This window comes from Odontesthes bonariensis, chromosome 17 (genome assembly GCF_027942865.1).
Source record: "Odontesthes bonariensis isolate fOdoBon6 chromosome 17, fOdoBon6.hap1, whole genome shotgun sequence".
NCBI lineage: Eukaryota > Metazoa > Chordata > Actinopteri > Atheriniformes > Atherinopsidae > Odontesthes > Odontesthes bonariensis.
This window is the reverse complement of record NC_134522.1, coordinates 13,474,435-13,494,005: the sequence shown is the minus strand read 5'-3', so window position 1 is coordinate 13,494,005 and position 19,571 is coordinate 13,474,435. Positions and strand designations below refer to the sequence as shown.

Below are 19,571 nucleotides of genomic sequence, written 5' to 3'. Positions count from 1 at the left end.
GAGCTCTGCGCAGTGTCTTCCTGGCTGCAAATATGTCCGACAACTCAGCTGGGAACATCAGAAATGGACTTCCGACTCTCAGTGTCTTCTTGTTTCTTTCCATCTGTCCGGGGGTAACTCAGTGAGAGATGTCCTTGACTTGTTCTTCTGGTTGACTTTGGAAGACGCAGCTGTGTGTATTACTGTATATTTTCAGTGAGTATAGAGCTTGCGAGAGGAAACACATAGGTAAGCTAGATATGCATAAAGCTTGACATTGATTGACATTCTTAGCTGTTATAGTATCAACGAGATTACTCTTAAGGCGCTAACAGATGTATGAAAGGAAAGGCTTAAAGTATTTTAAGTGTAGTTTCATTATTGTTTTACTTCCTTAATTTAACATAATAGAGTTATGATAGATGGTTCTATAAAAAGACATAAGATTCCTTAAGTCTTTGGAGGGTGATCTTTGTATGGCAAAAGGAAGCGGCCTGTGTGCATGTGTGTGTTTGTCAGCGTGAGAGTCACTGGCTCCTTTTGGTCTGTGTCTGCAGACCCACAAATAAACAGCAGTAAGGAAATGGGGGGGAAAAGCACAGGCTTCTCTCAGTCTGTATATGGGTTAAAGCAGTTCATGAGAAAAGGAACACTCACACAAACACACACACACACACACACACACACACACACACACTACACCACTTAATGTTCCTCATCCACCCTGCCCAGGTGTCTGCGGTTGACATTACAGCTATTTTTGTCAGTGATCTTTTAATTAGCAGTAGTGCTGTCATGTCACCATCACTGGTGCTTCTTGTGTGCGTCCGCACGCCTGTATAATCTACCCCATCACCAGCCCACTCATCCTCTGCAGCAGAGGTTACACGAGCAGGGTTCATCTGCGTGCCAACATGGAGCTTCCTCAACCTTTTGGGTCCTGTTAAAGGTTTTACCTGAAAAAGCACTGAGAGGGCTTTGTGCATTTGAACCCGCTGAGCCTTTTTGTCCTGCTCGCTCGCAGCCTGTTCTGTTGTCTGTCAGCGTAGGTGAGTCTGTGCTGACTGTGAACTAGTGACAGTGGGTTGGTGTGGCCCACCTGGACTGTTCGAAGAGGTAAATGTCTGCTACTAAAATCGTATGGATTTAAAAAGATAGGTCAGGATTACCCAGAGATGCAAAACTTTAGATTTAGTTCATTTGTCTAATTAGCACCACCCCACCGAAAGATTTACTGGCAGTTTGGGGGGAGTTGAGCAAAATGCCATTTTTCCAATAAAAAAATTTAACAAAATATCTCATTAAGACACCCCTATCCCAGTATTCCTTGCCAGACCTGTACGTTTGGTCAGAGACATCCTGTGATCACAAGGTCAAAGGTGTAAGCTCTGCAGCAGCAGATGCATCCACCACCGACCATCTGTCCTGTCAAAATGTCCTTGAGCAGAAGACTGGACCCCTACCTGTTCACTCACTGGAAGCTGTCTGGACAGGAGAGCCAAAACATAGGCCAATGGAAGTTATGTCACTTGGAACTGTGTGTTCAGTCTTGTTTTTGACCACTCATTGCTGAGTTATGAGAACCTTACTTGACTGGGCCAAGGCAACATTTTGACCAGCCTAACTGGATTAAGTTAGCTGATAACTTTAGTTAACAGTCTGCTGTGCTGAACTCTAGCCAGTTGCTGACCTCATCCTGACTTTGCTAGCGTGCTGCAGCACTGCTACTAATCATCCAATCAAGGCACAGAAAGGCCTGCCTCTGTTCACTCTCAAAAACATATCAGACTTGGGGAAAAACCCAGCTTTTCATCTCAGCAGAGCGCTCCAGTAGGCAGACTGCGTGATGCATGGAGAGTAGGGTAAGCTGGGGTTGATCTGGAAGGAGGGAAGGTTAAGCAGGATGTAGAGGGAGAAAAGCGTTACTGAGAAAATGATGAAGGGTTTGGAAGACAAATGGAGGCAGAGATGAGAAAAATGTCTCTTCCCGAGTGGAGTCTACTCATTCATCTGATAAGAACTGCTCACTCTTGTGATGAATGGCCAATGTCATAAGTCTCTCCCAGTTTCATATTTTCATGTCCGATTGATAGGATCAATGAGATGTGATCTGAGTTGTTAGTGATTGCATCCCTTAAATCCTTGGACCCCTATGACCCTGTCCTTGATTCAACTGATACCATCTTCCGCTTTACATCTCATAATATTCTTGAGTTTATACTTTTATTTCAAACATAATGTTGCCAATTTAGAACCACTAGTTTAAGCTTCAGTTTACACCGTACAGTGCAACGTTGCATGAATTCAAATCATAATATTCTGTATTTTAAACAGTGTGTGACATTATACGTATCATACAAAGTTTTTTTTTTTTTTTGCTTTTTCTTGCAGTGTAGACTGGAAAAAACTATATCATGCTGTATTGGAGCTATCTCCAAACATGGTGTTTACTTAGAGCCTGCGATAGCAAACATCATATTAACCACAGCAGTGCATCATGACGTGCTTCCGTCTGCTGCTTGCTAAATGACTCTGATTGTCATCTTCTCAGGTTTCCTCCTCTGCTTAGAAAAGATAACATCCCTCACTCTATCTGTCATTGAACATCCCCCCTTTTGCTATCTTGCCTTCTCTAAATCCAGTTATCTCTCTGCTCTCATGATGATGATGACCGTTGGCATATCTTTTTAATCTTAACAGTAGTGCTTGCTATTTCCTCTTCTTTTTTGTCACTTTGTAACACTTTGCATTTTCCGCTTTGGATGCACAAGTCAGATTTTCTTTTTTTTAAACTTACAGGTTGACTTATTTGTGCAGTTTATAGTACCATATTCTGTCTCTTTTATATCTTGATGAGTGTATAGCAAAAATGATCAGTGCACTAACTCCCTCTCAAATAAAATTATTTTTATGTTTCCCTGAAGAATCTCCAAAAATATCCCCACCACCAAGGATATCGAACCGCTGCTGGAGATCGATGGCGACATCCGTAGCTTTGAGGTATTCCTCTCTTCCAGAACACCTGTCCTTACAGCTAGAGATGTGGAGATGTTTCTGCCCTGCACCGTCAACCTGGACCCCAAACTCAGGGAGATCATTGCAGGTCTGTACATGGGTTCTGCACGTCTTTTGGGCTCTACAGCAGGGATCGATATTGCTCCTAAAGAAATTTCCACATTTGGTGCTTCGATGATGGTTTGGGAAAGTGCCATCTGCTATGTCATAATGTTGTTGCTGTCTGCTGTGTGTGAAGGGAGCACAGTAAGTTTTAAAACTTGAACTTTGGAACGGCAGCTTGACAAACATATTCGGTCCAACTCTACTGCTACTTCTGCAGCTTTTAATTGCAGGCCGTGGCCTTCCTGAGTTGTATAGTTGAGTTGTTTTAAAAACATATATTGTACCATAACATGGAGAAATGGAGAACTGTCTTTTATCTGATGCATTGAGTTCAGTGCTAGCTCAATTGGCAGGGGCATTACTCACAGAATTGTGGCAGTGGTTGCTCTAAAATCACCCACTGCAGGGACTCTCAATAACCAACAGCTTGCTTCTCATTTCCAACCAATCAAGTGTCGAGCAGGTTATCACTCCTGCGCTGTAGAATCAGAACAATGTTCTCACTCGCTGTCACCATTCTGCCCGTAGTGCTGCACCAAATTTCAGCTTGTTGTTCTGTGATATAAAAGTGCATCACAAAGCGCCGTAATTGTGCCACCGTGCGTCAGCGGCCATTAAGGCTGTACAGGAGTGTCAATGACGTCTAGTGTGAAGCTGCTGCATCATATTGCTGCGAGACCACAGAAAACACATACTCGCGCACACACAGAAAGTCTGTTTCATTCAGCCAACATTGAGTCATGGAGGGCGCAGCTGACCAAGTTCCGCAACCAGATGTCCAGTCTGTAAGTGCAGACTAAAAGTGTTGAGGTGTGTGCACTGTATGTATCCATGAAACATGTGTTTATTTCTGTGTGCGTGCCGAATGTGTGGGTGTTTTCAACTCCACACACATCCACGGGGAGCGGAAGGTGACCAATACTCCTGCCCAGTCATCCCGCCTCCCTTTAGTTCCTCCATGACCGGTTGGTACTTGGTGCCCAGTGTCCTGTGGCCAGCCAGTGGGCAGTGCTGTCAGTGATACCCGTCCATGAGCTTGACTCACATCATAAGGCCCCCATTGTGTTCACAGGCTGGATTGGGTCTCACTCAGTGTGTCATTCAGCAGCCACTTGTATAACCAGGAGACATTCTGGTGCCTGCTTCTGTTTCTGGTTCATACTTTCTTGCCAGCGACACAGAGCAACACTGTTCTGTCTTCGGGCTTATTTCACTTTAATTTGGATGGTTTTTATCAAAGTTCCCCACTTAGATCCTACTCAAGTCCTCTCAAATTCAAATAGATTTATGGGAAAGCATTCAAGTTCACATGATCTGCTTGGTTTACTAGGGTAATTTCTTTTTTCCGATCAGGGACAGCAAGGACCTTCATGCGCCAGAGTCATCACTTGGCATATCATTTGGAAAACACAATATCAGGATGTCCTCTGTTTGCATGCAGACAGACTAATACAGGAATCAAAATGGGAATGGAATACGCAGCTGAATATTCTTTTAACCTGGTCCCGTTTTCTCTTAACTTTTAGTTGTTTGATTTTTCTCCTATTTTGGAGAAAGAGAACACGTCAAGGACACTTCTCTTGTTGTAATCCCCCTGCAGTGCTCTGAGCATCCAGAAATGTTCCTCTTGTGTGAATCAACTGTTTGATATGTATTACTTTCTTTGGATTCACAAATGTCAAAACTCCCCTGAGAAGATAAAATAAACCTAATCTAGTGATGTGTGGGTGGATCTAAAGGGTCTTGATAGTCATCGCCAAGACATGATCGTCAGCATCACAGAAAAACACTTTTTTATCAAACTGTTTTTTCTTTCTTCTTTGTTCTTTTCCCTTCTCTCTTAGATGTGCGTGCGGCCAGGGAGCAGATGCACTTGGGAGGAGTGACCTATCCCACGCTGCCCCTGCAAGAGGCAGTGCCCCGTCCCCAGTCAGGATACGGCCAGCATTCTGCTGCCTGCTCCCCAACAGGCTCCTTTGCTGGGTCACTGCCTCCTCAGCCTCATAGCTCCTACTTCAGTGGGATAACTGGCCCTCAGCACCCCTTCTACAACCGGGTGAGACGCGATAACCAGTCCTCTACCTTCCGCACTAATCTGTCATTTGTCCATACAGAGGCAGGAATGGAAAATGTCCCTGAATTGCTTATCAAAATATTGTATGTATTGTTCAATGTCGGCACTGTATGTAATCGATTTTCATTTCATCTTTTGCACAATATCAGTATGCAGTATTGTGCAAACCCACTCTGCTGTTAATCTTGTTTTTGCTCTTAACGGGTGTTGATTGTACCATATGACCATGAGAAAGATCAAATTTTGCATTTATATTTTTCCCCACATCCTTTTGTCTGAAGTTCCTCTTGATTTTTCTGATTTTATTTTGTTTACCTCTTCTCCCCTCCCCATCTGCATCCTCATATCCATTCTTTTTCCCCTTGTAGCCTTATTTCCCCCATCATGTGTATCACCTGCCAAGACAATACTCCCACCATGTCCCCTCATCTTCACGCCCCTCCTTTAAACCACCCGGTCAACCCCAAGATGCCAGTGGACTTGTAAGTAAAGAGGAAGCACTAGATCTTTTCCTTGTGTCTTTTCATCTCACATTTGATGATGATCAACGATGTTTAATAGGATTTTCTTTTTGTAAGTTTGAGCAGGTGTCATTGCTCTCATCGTTCACTCATTAATAGATCAAGATGATTAAACGGAGCCTCACCGCTAAGTGTTTAGCCTGCAGTCAAGTCCATTGTGTCAATCAACTTGCATGAGCAAATCACAGAAGTCTGATCTACTGCTCTTTTGAACACATCCTCTTCTCTCACATACTTGTCTCCTCCCATCTACCTGCCCTCCTCCCTTTTTATCACGTTTTGTTTCAGCGTTCCATTTTTTCCTTTGCCTCTTGTTGGTTTTATTTTCACCCTGCTTCCACTGCTCCTGCACTCGCCTACGGTGAAGCTCGTGACCCTGATGGGGGGGATGTTTCTGTTTCGAAAGCCAAACCCTAAATTAAAAAAAGTTGAAGGTTATACCATAAACTGCATGGTCATGAACTCAGCCTTTACTCACCTTCCATCTTATACAACTTTGTTTCCATTCTGCACCCATATCAGGATGTTATTGCAGAGGATGCTAGGGAAGGCCTCCCCTCAAGCCCCTCTGACCCCACCATGGTAACCTGACTAACATCAGCAGTTGCATTAGCACATATAGTGCACCTATGCACACACAGTTGTGTAACAGAAGTAGTCCATTGTAATCTGCCTGTTGACCTGATCCTTTAAACTGTTTAATTTGATGTGTTGCATGCATAAAATGCATACCTGTATATTTGAAAGGCTGTGTACTCTGTTGCTTTGATTGAGAAAGTCCTGTAGAACAAAAGGTGATCAAATCCGCTGGTGGTTGGATGTTGAAATACTAAGGCTGCATTTGCTGCAACACGTATATAAATCTTCACATGTACGTGCACAATTTGGCAGATTTAGCGACAGGAAGCTTTCTGGTTTCTGTCGTAGTCTGTGTTACTTTGACAAATCCCATTTTTAGCAGGCTCTGTGTGCTCGCATGCTAACAGTCATTTAACAGGCTAAAGATGTTGAACACGCTGGCTGAAATAGAATCTCAAAGCCACTGGCTATTTTCTGATGACAGTGTAGCTGTTGCTGTGTTTTTTTTTAAAGTACCCAGAAATCTGCTGACTGAACCTGAGACCCTAAAACGTTGACATTCTTGGTGACTAAGTCAACAGATGATATCCAATTGGCTTCGAGACCGCATGAGGTGTGACTATAAGTCCATGCTTGCTATAATAAGGAGTGCTTCGACTATAATAACGATAACATTCTGAATGACGTTATTCCTGACGTTGGCACAGTTGAATTTCTAATTCTCTTATAAATAGACGTGACTTCAAAAGGGTTCTTGAAATCAGAAAGTATTAGTGGACAGAATGTGGGATTTTTTTATTTTTTTCTTTCTTTCTGATTATTTCATATATTGCATGGAGAGAAAGAATCAAACTTCTGCATCCAGATATTCACACATATTCAGTGAGAGCAGCTACTATTAGAACAATTTAATGATAACACTTCTCAGGAGATATCTGCTCCACAAAGCCACTTATCAGGGCCCTGCCAGCAAGCACTGAGAGAGGCTGTGTGTAAGATTTAAATATAGATTACTGTCTAATGTTCTTTTTCACTGCCGCTTATCTGTCTGGATTTTGTGTCTTTAAAAATGTTTAAATCCTGTCCTTTATACCTTCATCAGTATCTTAAAGTTTATACCACTTTTTGCTCCTCATATCTTCCGCCTCTTTCCTTCGTATAAATTGTCATATTTTCATCCCCGCTTAGATTCATGCTTAATCTCGTAGTGTAGTGTTCTCATCTGCCTATACTTCTACAAATCTGCAAATGTGTGTGTATGTATTTGTGTGCGACTCCTTGGCTATGTAAGCAGGCCTAGCCGAGTGTAATTGCCTAGCTGATGTAAGTGCGAGTATGGATTCCTCTGGCTGCTGGGATTATCATCAGAGCAACTGTTGGGGCTGGCAACACACACACACACACACACACACACACACACACACACACACATACACATTCTGTACACTGACAATGAGCCCAGCGCTGGTAGAGCTTATCTCCATACCAAGACGCTTCCTCCCTCACAGAGCTCTGTTTCCTCTTCCCCATCTTTCTGCCCAGTCCTGAGCTCAGCCCAGCTGTAATTACAGTCTTATCACACACACACACTGGGCGGATTCACACACACACACACACACACACACACACACACACACACACACACACAGACATTCACGCTTTCACTCGTGTTCCTAGAAGACACGCGTGCTGTCTAAATCAAGGAGCCTTCCCTGAAATGAAACTTCTGTTTTTTTGTATGTGCCTCCTCCTTTCGCTGGGTGCTTCTTTCTGTCTCTGCGCCTTTTCACAGTCTGCTCTGTCTGCAAAGATTGTGACTCCAACAAAAACAAAATCCTCTTGTCTTATAATTCTACTTCTAATAGCCTCTACATTTCCAGGCTGACGGCTCTGGCTGGCTGTGTGGCTGCTGTAAAGAAGCCGTCTCGTCCCCTGCTGTGAGACGGATAAATGTCGACACTGTTGTCTGTGGCTTTCATATCCCCTGGTGACGAGTTCAACATGTGTGCCACTGTCTCCCTGTTTCTCTGTCTGTCTTCTCTGTCTTGATTTCTGCCTCTCCGCCTTGTTTGTTCACAGGTACAGTCTCAGTTTCTCAGTGTTCTGAATCTCTATCTGTGGTTTTGACTGCGTCTGTTTGCTTCTTTTTGTCTCCTTATCAAGCATTTAAAGTCGCTGCCTTACAAATTAAAGCAGGTACACCTTTGGTTTCATGGCCTCTGTTATCTCTGCATTTCAGCCTCGTGTCCATACATCATCTCTACCTCATCTTTAACACTTAACATGTTCCATTACTAGTCAGCATGCCGTAGAAAGTGACTTAAAGACACCTTAAGATCCTGTCATAGTTGTTAGATTTACTAACGTAGTTTCTTAAAATAAGAAAACCAATGCATTATGGACATGAACAGTAGTTAAACGTACTGAGTGCAAGCATTCGTCCCCACAATTAGAGAAAGTTAGCACCTACTTTTGTGTTCTGTGTTGTATGAGCTGTTTTTCTTTTCTTTTTTTTGGTTTAACTACCACTCAAAATCCAGCTAAGCCCTGCTCTTCTTTCCCTTGAAACCAAAGACAAAGCCGGGGGGTCTTAATGGTGTTAATAGCCGGGTGGAGCAGGAGAGAAAGATGGGAGAGAGAGAAAGAGTGTTGGAAAAGAGAGTAGGAGGTCAGCAGAAGGAAGGAATGTGAGAGGAAGGAAGGAAGGAAGGAAGGGAGGGAGGGAGAAAGAAAGAAAAGGAAGGACCAAGGAGTTTGCTTGTCACAGAGACGAGCAGAGCCAGAGGGAGAGGGCTGAGGGATGGATGAAGTTTGTTTGGTTTTTGTGCCAGCGGTTGGCATGCCGGCTGTGTGTGAGGCCTTAGGCAGCATCAACAGGCAACTGGTATGACTCACATCGAGCCTCGTAGCCTCTCAACAGCAGCGGCCGCTCGGTGTGGCTCACAGACTTCCAGACTCCATCCCTTAAGTGTTGTGCACACACTTATTGCGCTTATATATACACTGAGAAAAGGGATAAGAGCAGGTAACGGTGTATTTGGATGGGCTGGCAGCTTTGTTTACTTTTACACTTTACACTCTTAAATTGTGTGACTGATAGAGAGAATTACTGTGTGGGGTTGTGGTTTTGCATCTGTCTGTGCCTCACAGTTACAGGCCTGCATGTCTCTTTGCCAGTAACCATTGCTCGATTTGCACTAATCAGTGTTTTAGGAATGATGAGCTGCTCTAACAGAGTGTGACTTTGCCCTGATAATCCCTGAAAAGGTTCTTTACTCTGTGTCGCCGTGTGTTATTGTGCAGAGCTGTCCCGCAGTCCTGCTCAGCTCTTTGAGCACTGACGCGGTGTGTGAGCGTCTCAAACAGATAGATGGAATTGACCCCAACATGTTGCCTCATTACGCAGCTACCATCAAAAAGGTATACATTAAAACTTCTGTTCTGGCATTTCTGAGTCTCTGGTTATGTTTTATTACTCTTTGTAATGCCCCCCCCCCCTTTTTTTATTTAGTTTTTGTCGTGCTTCTCCTAAAGAATCCATTGTGTTGGTTTTTGCATGTTGAAATATTTCAATTTGAATATGTCCATTGCAGGCTAACATAAATGGTCGAGTGCTTACTCATTGCAACCTTGACGAGTTGAAGAAAGAGATGGAGATGAACTTTGGCGATTGGCAGCTCTTCAGAGGAACGGTGAGATAAATTTCCTTCCTTCGTTGATCTCACGGTCTACTTTGATAATGTTGTTGTGAGCATCTTTTTGGATCTGAAGTAAAGATCTTTGTTGTTGAGAAGACTGACAAAGAAAGTGTCACTTCACCAAAAGCAACTTAAGCCACCTCTTTGCTTCTTGGAGGGAAGGCTTTAAATACAGGTCATTTTCAGTCCCCCTCACTTTGGGACACTTTACAGACACTCAGCCCCGCCAGCGCCCTCCTGTTGATTCATGTCATCTCTGGTTTATTCCAAAAGCGACGCAAGACATTATCTCATAATGAGACATCTTTTTCTGCTTTGAGATATTGGGATGGAGATTTTATAATCCTGGTTACGAGAAGCGCAGTCTTCTGTCGGCCAGAGGTCCAGTCGGCTGAGCCGGGGCTGAAATCACTAACACGTGTAGCCAGCTCCACTTCCTCAGCTGTCAGTCTGTGCTCCTAATATCAAAGCCGAGTCCGGGATTGGTCGTGTTTTGCTGAAGATTGGATGCAGGGCTCACATAGAAGCAGCTGGAAAGTGCAGTGGCCTTACAGCTCCATGTAAAAAAAAAACAAAAAAAAAAACAGTGTTGTGTTGCCAGGATGCTGTAACCACAGCCATCTGGTTCAAGATGGCCGGCTGATATCTAGATGAAGGGAGGTTATTGTTGGGGAGGAGAGCACAGCTGAGTAGCTCTACTTAAGGAACAGCTCACTATTTTCCTCTCACAAGCACATGCTTTTATTGTTGTTGATGTCTAACATACTTGTTTTGTATGTCACATGCTCTGGGAAAACACATTGACAACTACGAGGGCACATCCTCCGCTGGGGCCAGTGTCTTAAGTCTGTCGTTTATTTTAAAATTTAATGGGCTCTTCTTTTATCCATGCTCCATCTCTCCACCGAGTTTTGTAAAATTTATTTGCGGTCGTCTTTGTGTAATCTTAGGGACTGGCAAACCGAGGGTACCCAAAACGGGAATCGACTCAACAGCATCCCGAAACCACATTTAAATGACTTATTCATCACAGATATTGAACCATGGCATATTTTCAAGGTGATGGAGCAACGTCACGCTGAAAACCAGGCGGCGCTTCAGGATGAGTCCCGAGCTGCTAGTGAGCAGGGCAGCAGTGTACTCCACGGGGAGCCCAGCAGACGCTCGGGGGGAGCCCAGCATGAGGCACCGGCCTTCAGCCTCAACCTCAGCTTCGAGGAGCTCAGCGGAGTGGGGCTGGAGGAGCCTCCGAGACGCAGCCACAACTCCCACTGGCCGGTCAGTCCTCCCATCAGGAGCTTTATGTAAACATGTTGAAGCAGCGAATGCGATCAGACAGACATTCACTGTGTGCACACGCTTTATATTTGCAGATATACACATGCATAAGAGATGAAAAGGATCATTTTTTTTGTGTGAATGTACAACACTTGCAGATGCTATTAGAAAAGGTCACGTCCCCAAACTGTCGAACGGCCACGTGTTCGCTGCACCGAGCCAATGTGTTGATGACCTCAATAGTTGTGAAGTATCATGGTTTTGAGTGAGACAAGAGCATGGCAGAGTGAGCTCGTGTTGCTCTTGAGTTTGACAGAATTAAAAATACATACACACACTGCAGCACACAAGAAGGTGTCAAGGGGCCCCCTGTTTGTTATTTTCACTCTCCCTATTTCCCAATTTGCAAAATCTCTGAGACACGAGCAAACGTTCACACGTAGACAGCTGGCTCTGCTGCTATTTTAAATGGTCTCACTTTGTGAATTGTTTCAAATTTAATCCCAGCACTGAAAACACAGCACGGCTTTCATTGCCACTTCATCTGTGTTCTGTGCCAGCAACTTTTTCACTTTATTCTCATATTCTGAATTTTTCATTGGTTGAAAGCCAATTGGAGCCTAGAATCTGGAGAAATGCATGTACTGTAAGTGACACATTTATGGTATGTTTTTTTTATTTTTGTGACTTGGTTTAAAGCCCAGAATTGTAAAGCACTGAAGCTCAGGAATCTTTAATACAAACATGTACCCCAGCAAACTGAGTCTGCATGCCAACCCAACTTTTTCTCGTCTTGTCAGGTGGCAAATAACCGCACTTCAAGCATGTCCAGCCTCAACTCTCAGGAATCCTCTAATGACATCTGCAAGCTGACAGACAAGCAGCAGGCTGAGTACCGCGATGCCTACAGGGAGTACATCGCTCAGATGGCCCAGATAGAACTGTCCGGCAGCGGGGGTGAGAGGCCTGTGCAGCCCCACCCCGGACAGTTCCTCCAGGGTTCCAGCTCAGAGGACAAAGGGGTGGGTGGACAGTCACAAGTACACTGTCTCTGTTTTTGTCTTAGCATCACCAGTGGTAGAAATATGTCAGTCAAATTAGAGTGGAGCTTCTCACTCCCCAATTACAGAGAATATGTTGCCGGTAACTTTGATTAACTTGTACACATGCAGCTCTGAGGTCAGCTTATGTGCTCTAAAACTTTTTGTTTTCAATTGTTATATTTTTCTGGCCTACACAACGGCAAGAGTCCAAGTGTGGACTGGGAAAATGGACATCACTGCTTCTTGTATTTCTTAATTGTTGGCTTATACTCTGTTTCTCTTGGCACTAAAGGGAGAGACAGGAATCCCCTCCTCTGAGGCCTCTTGGGGACCAGCAGCACAGAATACTGTATATTTCTTTGTTCTCCTTACTGAATCATCTTCCTTCCCCTCAGGCCAAGGAAGGAACGGACCAAGACAGCCGCAAGCCCTTCACCAAGAGAGGCTCCAAAAGTACCGACGCCACAGATTTTGCCTCGGGTGCCGATGCTCAGCTTCTGGACCCCATCAGTGAAGAGGACGAGAAGATGGACAACAGCTTGTCCTCTAGGACCTCAGGCTCCAAGAAGAAAGGAGCTGGGTCATACTATCACAGGCTGCCCAATGAGGAGGACTCAGAAGAAGGCCCAGAAGAATCTGACAACACCACGCCTCTCCTCCACAGAGAGGCAAAAGCCTCACAGACTCCTGGGCTGCTGACCAAGCCTGGCCTCCTCACAGAGATCTTCCTGGATAAGAAAGATTCTTCTGATTCAGGGATGCGCTCCAGTGACAGCTCCTCAGACCCCTCCTCAGACCCCTCCATTGAGGAACCTGAAGGAGACACTAACGGAGAGGGAGAAACCCTGAGGCCCAGTCTAATTGAGCTGGAGCTGGAGGGGTTGGTGAAGAGGAGAGGCCTGCTCCCCAGCAGCCTCAGCGGCCTGCAGGATGCCGCCGTGGCCCGAATGTCCATCTGCTCGGAAGCTGCATCAGAAGCGAGCCTAATGGCCAGCAGCCCAGATGAGGGGTGGCCTTCCAACGGGGTCAGCAACCTCAACCGCACCGCCAGCAACACCACCCTGAATAACAACACAAGCGGCCCTATCGACACCAACACCAACACCAACAACAGCCATCAGCAGCAGACTAACATCACAGGCACAGAGTCCACCACCTCCTCTGCCAGCCTGGTCATCCCGCCAGCTGTCCTCATCACCCCTGGCAGCAGCACGGCCAACACCACGGCTGCCACCATCCACCACAACCAGAACCTGTGCACCATCAATCTGGGAGAGGAGAGGGAGAGTGTCCTCTGAGAAGCGGCGTGTGTTTGTTTCTGAGACGGGTCGTGTAGGGGCTCGTTCTTGATGTTGCGGGTAGCAGAATTATAGTCTCGATGTTGTTATGTGCTCCAAAGAATTAGAGTAGATATCCGTTCTGTTGTTAGGAGAAAGTGTTGGCGGTGCAGATCAAGCGTGGTGCATCCAGAAGCTTTAAATATTTGGTGGGAAAATAAAAATCCCCTTTAGTTTAAAAAACAATGAGATGACTTTTGGGATTGTATGTTACCAAAAAAAAAACTTTCAGGTCTCTTGAATGTGTTCTGATGTTACAAGAGCGTACTGCTGTGTGTGTAGAGTTCTCTCCTATGTGAATGTGGTGCTGTTTTGTGGTAATTGTTGTGTCAAGTGAAGGAATGTTTGTTTTCAAAATGCGGTGTTCAAAGAAAAGGTAGTCCTGACTGAAAAAGCTTGGGTGTTACTGAAACCCTTCGCTTCCAGAGTGCATTGTGCGGTGCTGTGTTGTAAAGTTGAAACATTTCAAATACGTAGAAGTGAACTTCATTGTTGGCAGTTTTCTGTGATAGAAGAAATGCATGCGCTAGACTCCAAAGTTAGTGTTTGTTTGTGCACAAGTTGTGTTGTAGATCAATAAACACTTGAAATGAATCGATGTCCTCTCTTTTTCTGCATTTCTTTGCAGGAAATCCAGCCGTTTGCACGATCAAGTTGCTGTATGCTTGATTAATTCGTAAATAAACCGGAATGCGTCATCTAAAACTATGGTTTTTTGCCGTTTCATATTTAATGGAAGGCAGTTTTAGGAGACAGAGAGGGTGATAGGCAACGGGGGCTCGTCACTTGCAGGACGGCTGTTGTCCGATAGATGGCGCGCTCTCCTTACAAACCTGTAACAGACTTGGGGCGAAGACAAGTCAAACCACAGACCAACACGACTCAACCTGAGTGTTGACATGTAAGGGGAGATTTTTTTTTTCTTTTTTTTTGGTACTTTCATATAAATCGAATTTGTAGTTTCTATTAATCCAAATCTGATATCTTATAGGTTCTAATTTCACAAATGCCTACTCTTGAGCAAGACGCATCCCATTTTATACTCCATGGAGTAAAGGTCACGTGTGTGTCAGCATGCTGGTTGGTGGTATGAAAGTATCGGTGAGTTGTTTTTTTGTTTGTTTTTTAACCAGAGGATCAATGCTGCCACTTAACCCCCCATTTCAACCTATCCACTACAAAGTTGCCTTTTAGACCAGCTCTAAAGTGTTCTGCCTTTAATTAAGTCATTTAAGACTTTAATCAGACTTTTTTGGTGTAGAGTTCCCCAGCGTATCACCTGGGACTGACAGCGCATTCCATCATCTTTTGACTGTTCATTTTCACTGGATCCGCAGTCCTCCCCTCGAGTGACAAGCTCATATATTATTCATTTCTAGACGTGTGATCCGTCAAATGGAGTTTTAATAGAGATTAATTTGGAAAATATGGTGAAAGGCAGCCTGATCCATTTAAAGTTCCTCTGAAAACTAAACCAGTTACTGCCCTAAGTAATCGGTTGAACATTCATGGGGATCAGTAACGCATCAGAGACTCCGTTCTCTTCCCCCCAAAGTTAAATTTCCATAATTGTCTACCTTTAAAAACGGCATTGCCTCGGCCCAGTGCTTAAAAGGCTCAGTCTGCCACGCTAAACCGCTTAATCCTATTTACTTTACATAGCATGTGAGAAAGTAAAAGTGCAGTCAATCAGTCTGTGGCGCCCCAAATAATCTCCAAACAAGCTCACGAGCCTGCAGGTCGTGTTTGCCCCGAGGAAGTGTTGACGCTATGTTTTGGACCATTACGGGTCACGTACTGCAGGTCTGATAAGGACACTTTGTGTGATTTGTTTTCAAGTGCCTCAGATGCGCAATCAGGGCGCTCATACCCACACAGAAAACTGCTGCACGTACAGTTTCTGCTTTTTACGCACAGTCCCCCTCCCCCACCTCCGAAATGTCCCCAAATGAAACATTTTCAACTTGTGTTTTTGATTTATTTTGTATAAAAACGGTACAATTTACATTACTTTTATAAAAAGTTTCAGCATAATTAAGTACAACATTACACTTTTGCAGAAGTTTCAAATTCCTGCAACTATACAAGATAAACTCCCGGAGGAGAGTTCACAAGATTTCATTCTTTCATTTGAACTTTTGTCTTTTCTTTTGTTTGTTTTCTATTTTTTTTCTTTTCTTTTCTTTAAACATCGTCCAGTCCTTCGTGTGCCAACAATTCTGACAAGACAAGACTAAACTTTTTTTTCTTTTTTTTACAGTAACTAACCGAGTTGTCTGTTCTATACACGTTCCCACCTCCGCAAAAAAAGCGAAGAGTTCAACAAGGAGAGGGAGGGGGTGAGGGGGGTGAGGGAGGGGAAATAATCCTTGTGACAATAATCTCATTTTTCCTCCCACAGCAGGGAACATAACGCGCCTTCCACTTCCATTTTTTTTTCTTAAAAAAAAAAAAAAAAAAAAAAAAAATTCTTAAGTTAAATAATAATGAAGTGTCCAAACAGAAAACACATCACATAAGATTGTCCCATTATAAGCAAAAGTCTCTGGATTTCAGCGTCAGAAGAAAAAGAAAAAAATGGTTTTAAAAAAGAGAGAGAGAGAGAGAAAAAAAAAAAGTCCAGGCCTGGAGGACAGAGGCTGGAGGGGGGAAAGTCCTGCTCCCAAGGTCCCGTGTGTGTCTGTGTGTGTGTGTTCTTGCGTCTTGACCAAACACCTGCAAAAGATTGAGAAAGAGAGGCGTGTTTAGAAAACGCAAACAGGGCAGAGATCCGGACAGACTGGCGCCAGGGAGGAAGCCGCAGTTTTTAACATTTAACCAAACACTCCCAATACTAAGCAAACCCTGCGCTCCAGATGTACACACACACAGGGATGGGGAATAGGGGCGCCGTGCACGCACACACTTTTCGCACAACTTCAGCCTACAATCTGGGGAAGAATCAGCGTAATTGCCGCTCAGCTGGCGCCTACCCGCTTCTTGTACCAATTATGTGCAGACATCGTAGTAGCAGTAATCCAAACAGCCATTATTTTCCTGTTACAGATGCTCTTCATTATAGACACAAGAGGGTATAATACAACCCTGACGACTGCTACTTGTATACAGTCAAACAAGCAGCCTGGAGCGAAAATCCTCCATGTAATTCCTCCCAACTCCTAGGCGAAATATCTGCCAACTAAACGTCTTTTGGCTTCAGTTGACGAGTCACGCAGTTATTGGATTAATCTGGGTCACCTTTCTGACACAGGCAAGCCCCAAAGCTGCCAATGAAATAATGTGATGGTTCTGTTTCGGGACTAATGTGTCCAAAAACTGGCTTGAAGTCAGCCAACTGTCCATGCCGTGTCAGAAATGACGCCCCGGTGCTGCAGCGCATTCTCTCCCTCTATCTCTCTCTCTCTCTCTCTCACACACACACACACACACAGAAAAAAACATGCTGGGACCATTACAGCAACGTGAGACGGCATTAGCAGGGGAACAAATGGATCGGTAAGTGGTAATTCTAGCCCATTCTGCTCCAGCAGACTGGGAGACAGGCTGTAGCGGAGCCTAAAAGCCCTGGACAGAATGCAGCAGCAGACATGAGGACAGCCTACTTACCGCTTTAACGATGCATAGTCCGGCTGTCATCTGTCATCAGCTCTGATGGCAACTCCGGGGACTGAAAACAAACAAACAAACACAGTCCAAATGTTAGGTCTTAACGCAGCTTTCGATTGAGGTGTCTGGCTTTGCAACAACGCGATGCAAGTCGAACATCTTGCTCGTCTGAAGCGGAACAAAAGAGGGGAAAAACATGCCGTTTTCCCTTCCAACAAGCCATTTTGTGCGAGTTACGCATTGGCTACAGAGGCGCGCTGTTTATGCGCGCAAATGAAAAGCCTCTAAACCTATTTCACAACACACTGGGATATGGCTTTCCGTTCGGGGTGCGTGTGTAATTACCTGTAATGACAAGATGCTGATATCTGTGTTGAGGGTGGTCAGAGGGGTCCTGGATGGAGTCTGCCCCGGCCGCGCGGGGTGATGCAGGCTGGTTAGTGCGACACTGGAGTCTAGCGCAATCTGCAGGTCCAGGATGTAGTCGATGACATGCTGCAGGATTTCCATCTTGCTGACGTTCTTGTTCTGGGGGATGCTGGGCACCAGCTCCTTCAGCTTGGAGTAGCAGTCGTTCATGTTGTACAGCAGGCTGAGCGGGTCATCCACCGGGGTCTTGCTCCGAGAGATTCCCAAGGAGTGCTCTGATAAATTCGCGTTGGTTTTCCGGAAAGACCGCACGGGGCTTATTGCTTTCATTTTGTCAGTGTTAAGTTTAGCGAGAGGGTCTGCCTGTGTCGATATCTTGCTTCTTGTTAGTCCGGTATTTGTCAGACGATCAGCGATCAGACTGGATTACCTTGTTGTCAGTGTGGTTTATATAGGCAGCAGCTTGTGCGTGAGACGTGGGCGGGTCAAAAGCGCTGATAGGGAGCGGCCAAGGTGTCACTCAGCGACTTAGTGGCCTTCTACTGGCTGTTCTCACTCAAACCACGCCTCTTCCCCATCGCGTTTCCAGTGGCAACGCATGTTGGAGGCGGAACCCAGAGGGCGCCTCAGCAGCTCCGGTGGGCAATTTGGAAAATTAAGCCCTTACCTGTTTCTGATCAAGAAAATTAATGATTCGCATGGATGTCAGTTGACAAGGAGAGGCTCTGAGCACGCGCGTGCCCGTTGTAAATGGGAGCTTATAGTTTTGCGATGAAGATCAAGCAGATTTGTTTTGAAAGATGGTTTTGAAAATCAAAAGGGAACAGTCAGGAAAAAGGAACATCTGCGCGTAAGTCCAAAAGTCTGTCTCGTTGACAGCTACAGTAGTATGTTCTCAATCAGCTGGTGCTCATTTTTTTTTACATGTACCAACACATTCAGTCGGCGTGTGGTGTTGGAGGTGTTGAGCAGGGGAACGTATCGGGCGCGTTTGATGGCTCTTAATTCACAACAGCCCAAACCGGTGTGAGGGCCACTTTCTGAAGCTGATAACCAAACTGGGAAAGATTGCGTCCGAAAATTGTTTAAGTGGCAAAATTGAAACAGCTTCCACTTGGGGAAACGGGGGGGGGGGGATAAACGTGACCCTATGAGCACAACACACAGAGGGGATCTGTATGATCTCAGAAGGTGATGCGTGTTTCTTTATTCATTGTTGGAAACATACAATAGTCTCTGAAAATCTAAGAGATGGTGCGCAACATTCACGCGGATTGCTTTTACGCAGCCCTTTCGTGACGATCGAAGGCCTAATGTGTGTGAAAGTTGTGTTTTTTTTTTTTTTGCAAACGTTATCAGGCGAGTGTCCCGCGCACCTTGTCGTCACCTGAAAACTCTGAAAATGTGGCTTTCATATCCGAGTTCGTGAAGACGTGATTAACAACAACTGACATTTTAATGTTTTCTGAATGAGCCATTTGTTTGTAGGAATTTCACGCTTCATTCTTCAGATGGAGTTGACAGAGGGAGCCGTTTGATACTCCGCTAAGTAATTGCCCCTAGGGGCAGGTGAAGGCTGTTGTGATGTGCTCGATTTTTGGCTTTGAGGATTATGTTTGATTCAGACGAAATCAATCGATGTTTTTTTTGTTTTGTTTTGTTCTAGTGGAAGGGACTTGCATACATTTCACTTAAATTCCGAGACTTTTGGAGGAAATATTTGAATTATCGTGTTTTCTGTTAATTCACACAGGCTATGAGCTGAAAGGTAGAATGAAAGCTATCCTAAAAGTCAAAGATAATCCAGCAGCTATTGTGTAAAACAGAAGAAGCAGGATTAGAGGCAGGTTGCTCATACATGGACAGAGAAGTCGCTCCGACGCGTCCTTGCCCTGTATTTAAGTGTAATGGTGATTTTGAGTCCGGACACACTGCTCGGAAATATCAGAGATGTTCTGTAGGATTCT

General features: G+C 44.7%; 2 protein-coding genes across 8 annotated transcripts in view; one reads left to right on the top strand and one right to left on the bottom strand.

Moving 5' to 3' along the window:
* kidins220a (kinase D-interacting substrate 220a) overlaps positions 1 to 14,223 on the top strand; it is a 47,007-nt gene extending 32,784 nt beyond the window's left edge. For 3 of the 7 annotated variants that reach the window (XM_075448885.1, XM_075448886.1, XM_075448890.1), the window contains 9 exons: positions 2,904 to 3,082; positions 4,944 to 5,155; positions 5,542 to 5,655; positions 6,217 to 6,276; positions 9,577 to 9,693; positions 9,867 to 9,965; positions 11,031 to 11,249; positions 12,050 to 12,271; positions 12,688 to 14,223. In XM_075448885.1, the coding sequence (XP_075305000.1) occupies positions 2,904 to 3,082; positions 4,944 to 5,155; positions 5,542 to 5,655; positions 6,217 to 6,276; positions 9,577 to 9,693; positions 9,867 to 9,965; positions 11,031 to 11,249; positions 12,050 to 12,271; positions 12,688 to 13,590 (2,125 nt within the window). In that variant the 3' untranslated portion in view covers positions 13,591 to 14,223. Of the gene's footprint in view, positions 1 to 2,903; positions 3,083 to 4,943; positions 5,156 to 5,541; positions 5,656 to 6,216; positions 6,277 to 8,436; positions 8,470 to 9,576; positions 9,694 to 9,866; positions 9,966 to 11,030; positions 11,250 to 12,049; positions 12,272 to 12,687 lie in introns of all 7 variants that reach the window. The other 4 variants (XM_075448891.1, XM_075448887.1, XM_075448888.1 and 1 more) reach the window with 4 other exon arrangements.
* A 1,370-nt stretch (positions 14,224 to 15,593) lies between these two features.
* Positions 15,594 to 18,041, bottom strand: id2a (inhibitor of DNA binding 2a). Its single transcript, XM_075448894.1, has 3 exons — positions 17,581 to 18,041; positions 17,236 to 17,296; positions 15,594 to 16,344 (listed from the first exon to the last, which is right to left on the bottom strand). The coding sequence occupies exons 1-2, from the start codon at positions 17,932 to 17,934 to the stop codon at positions 17,240 to 17,242; spliced, it is 411 nt and encodes a 136-aa protein (XP_075305009.1). The 5' UTR covers positions 17,935 to 18,041; the 3' UTR covers positions 15,594 to 16,344; positions 17,236 to 17,239.
* Between the last annotated feature and the right edge of the window lie 1,530 nt (positions 18,042 to 19,571).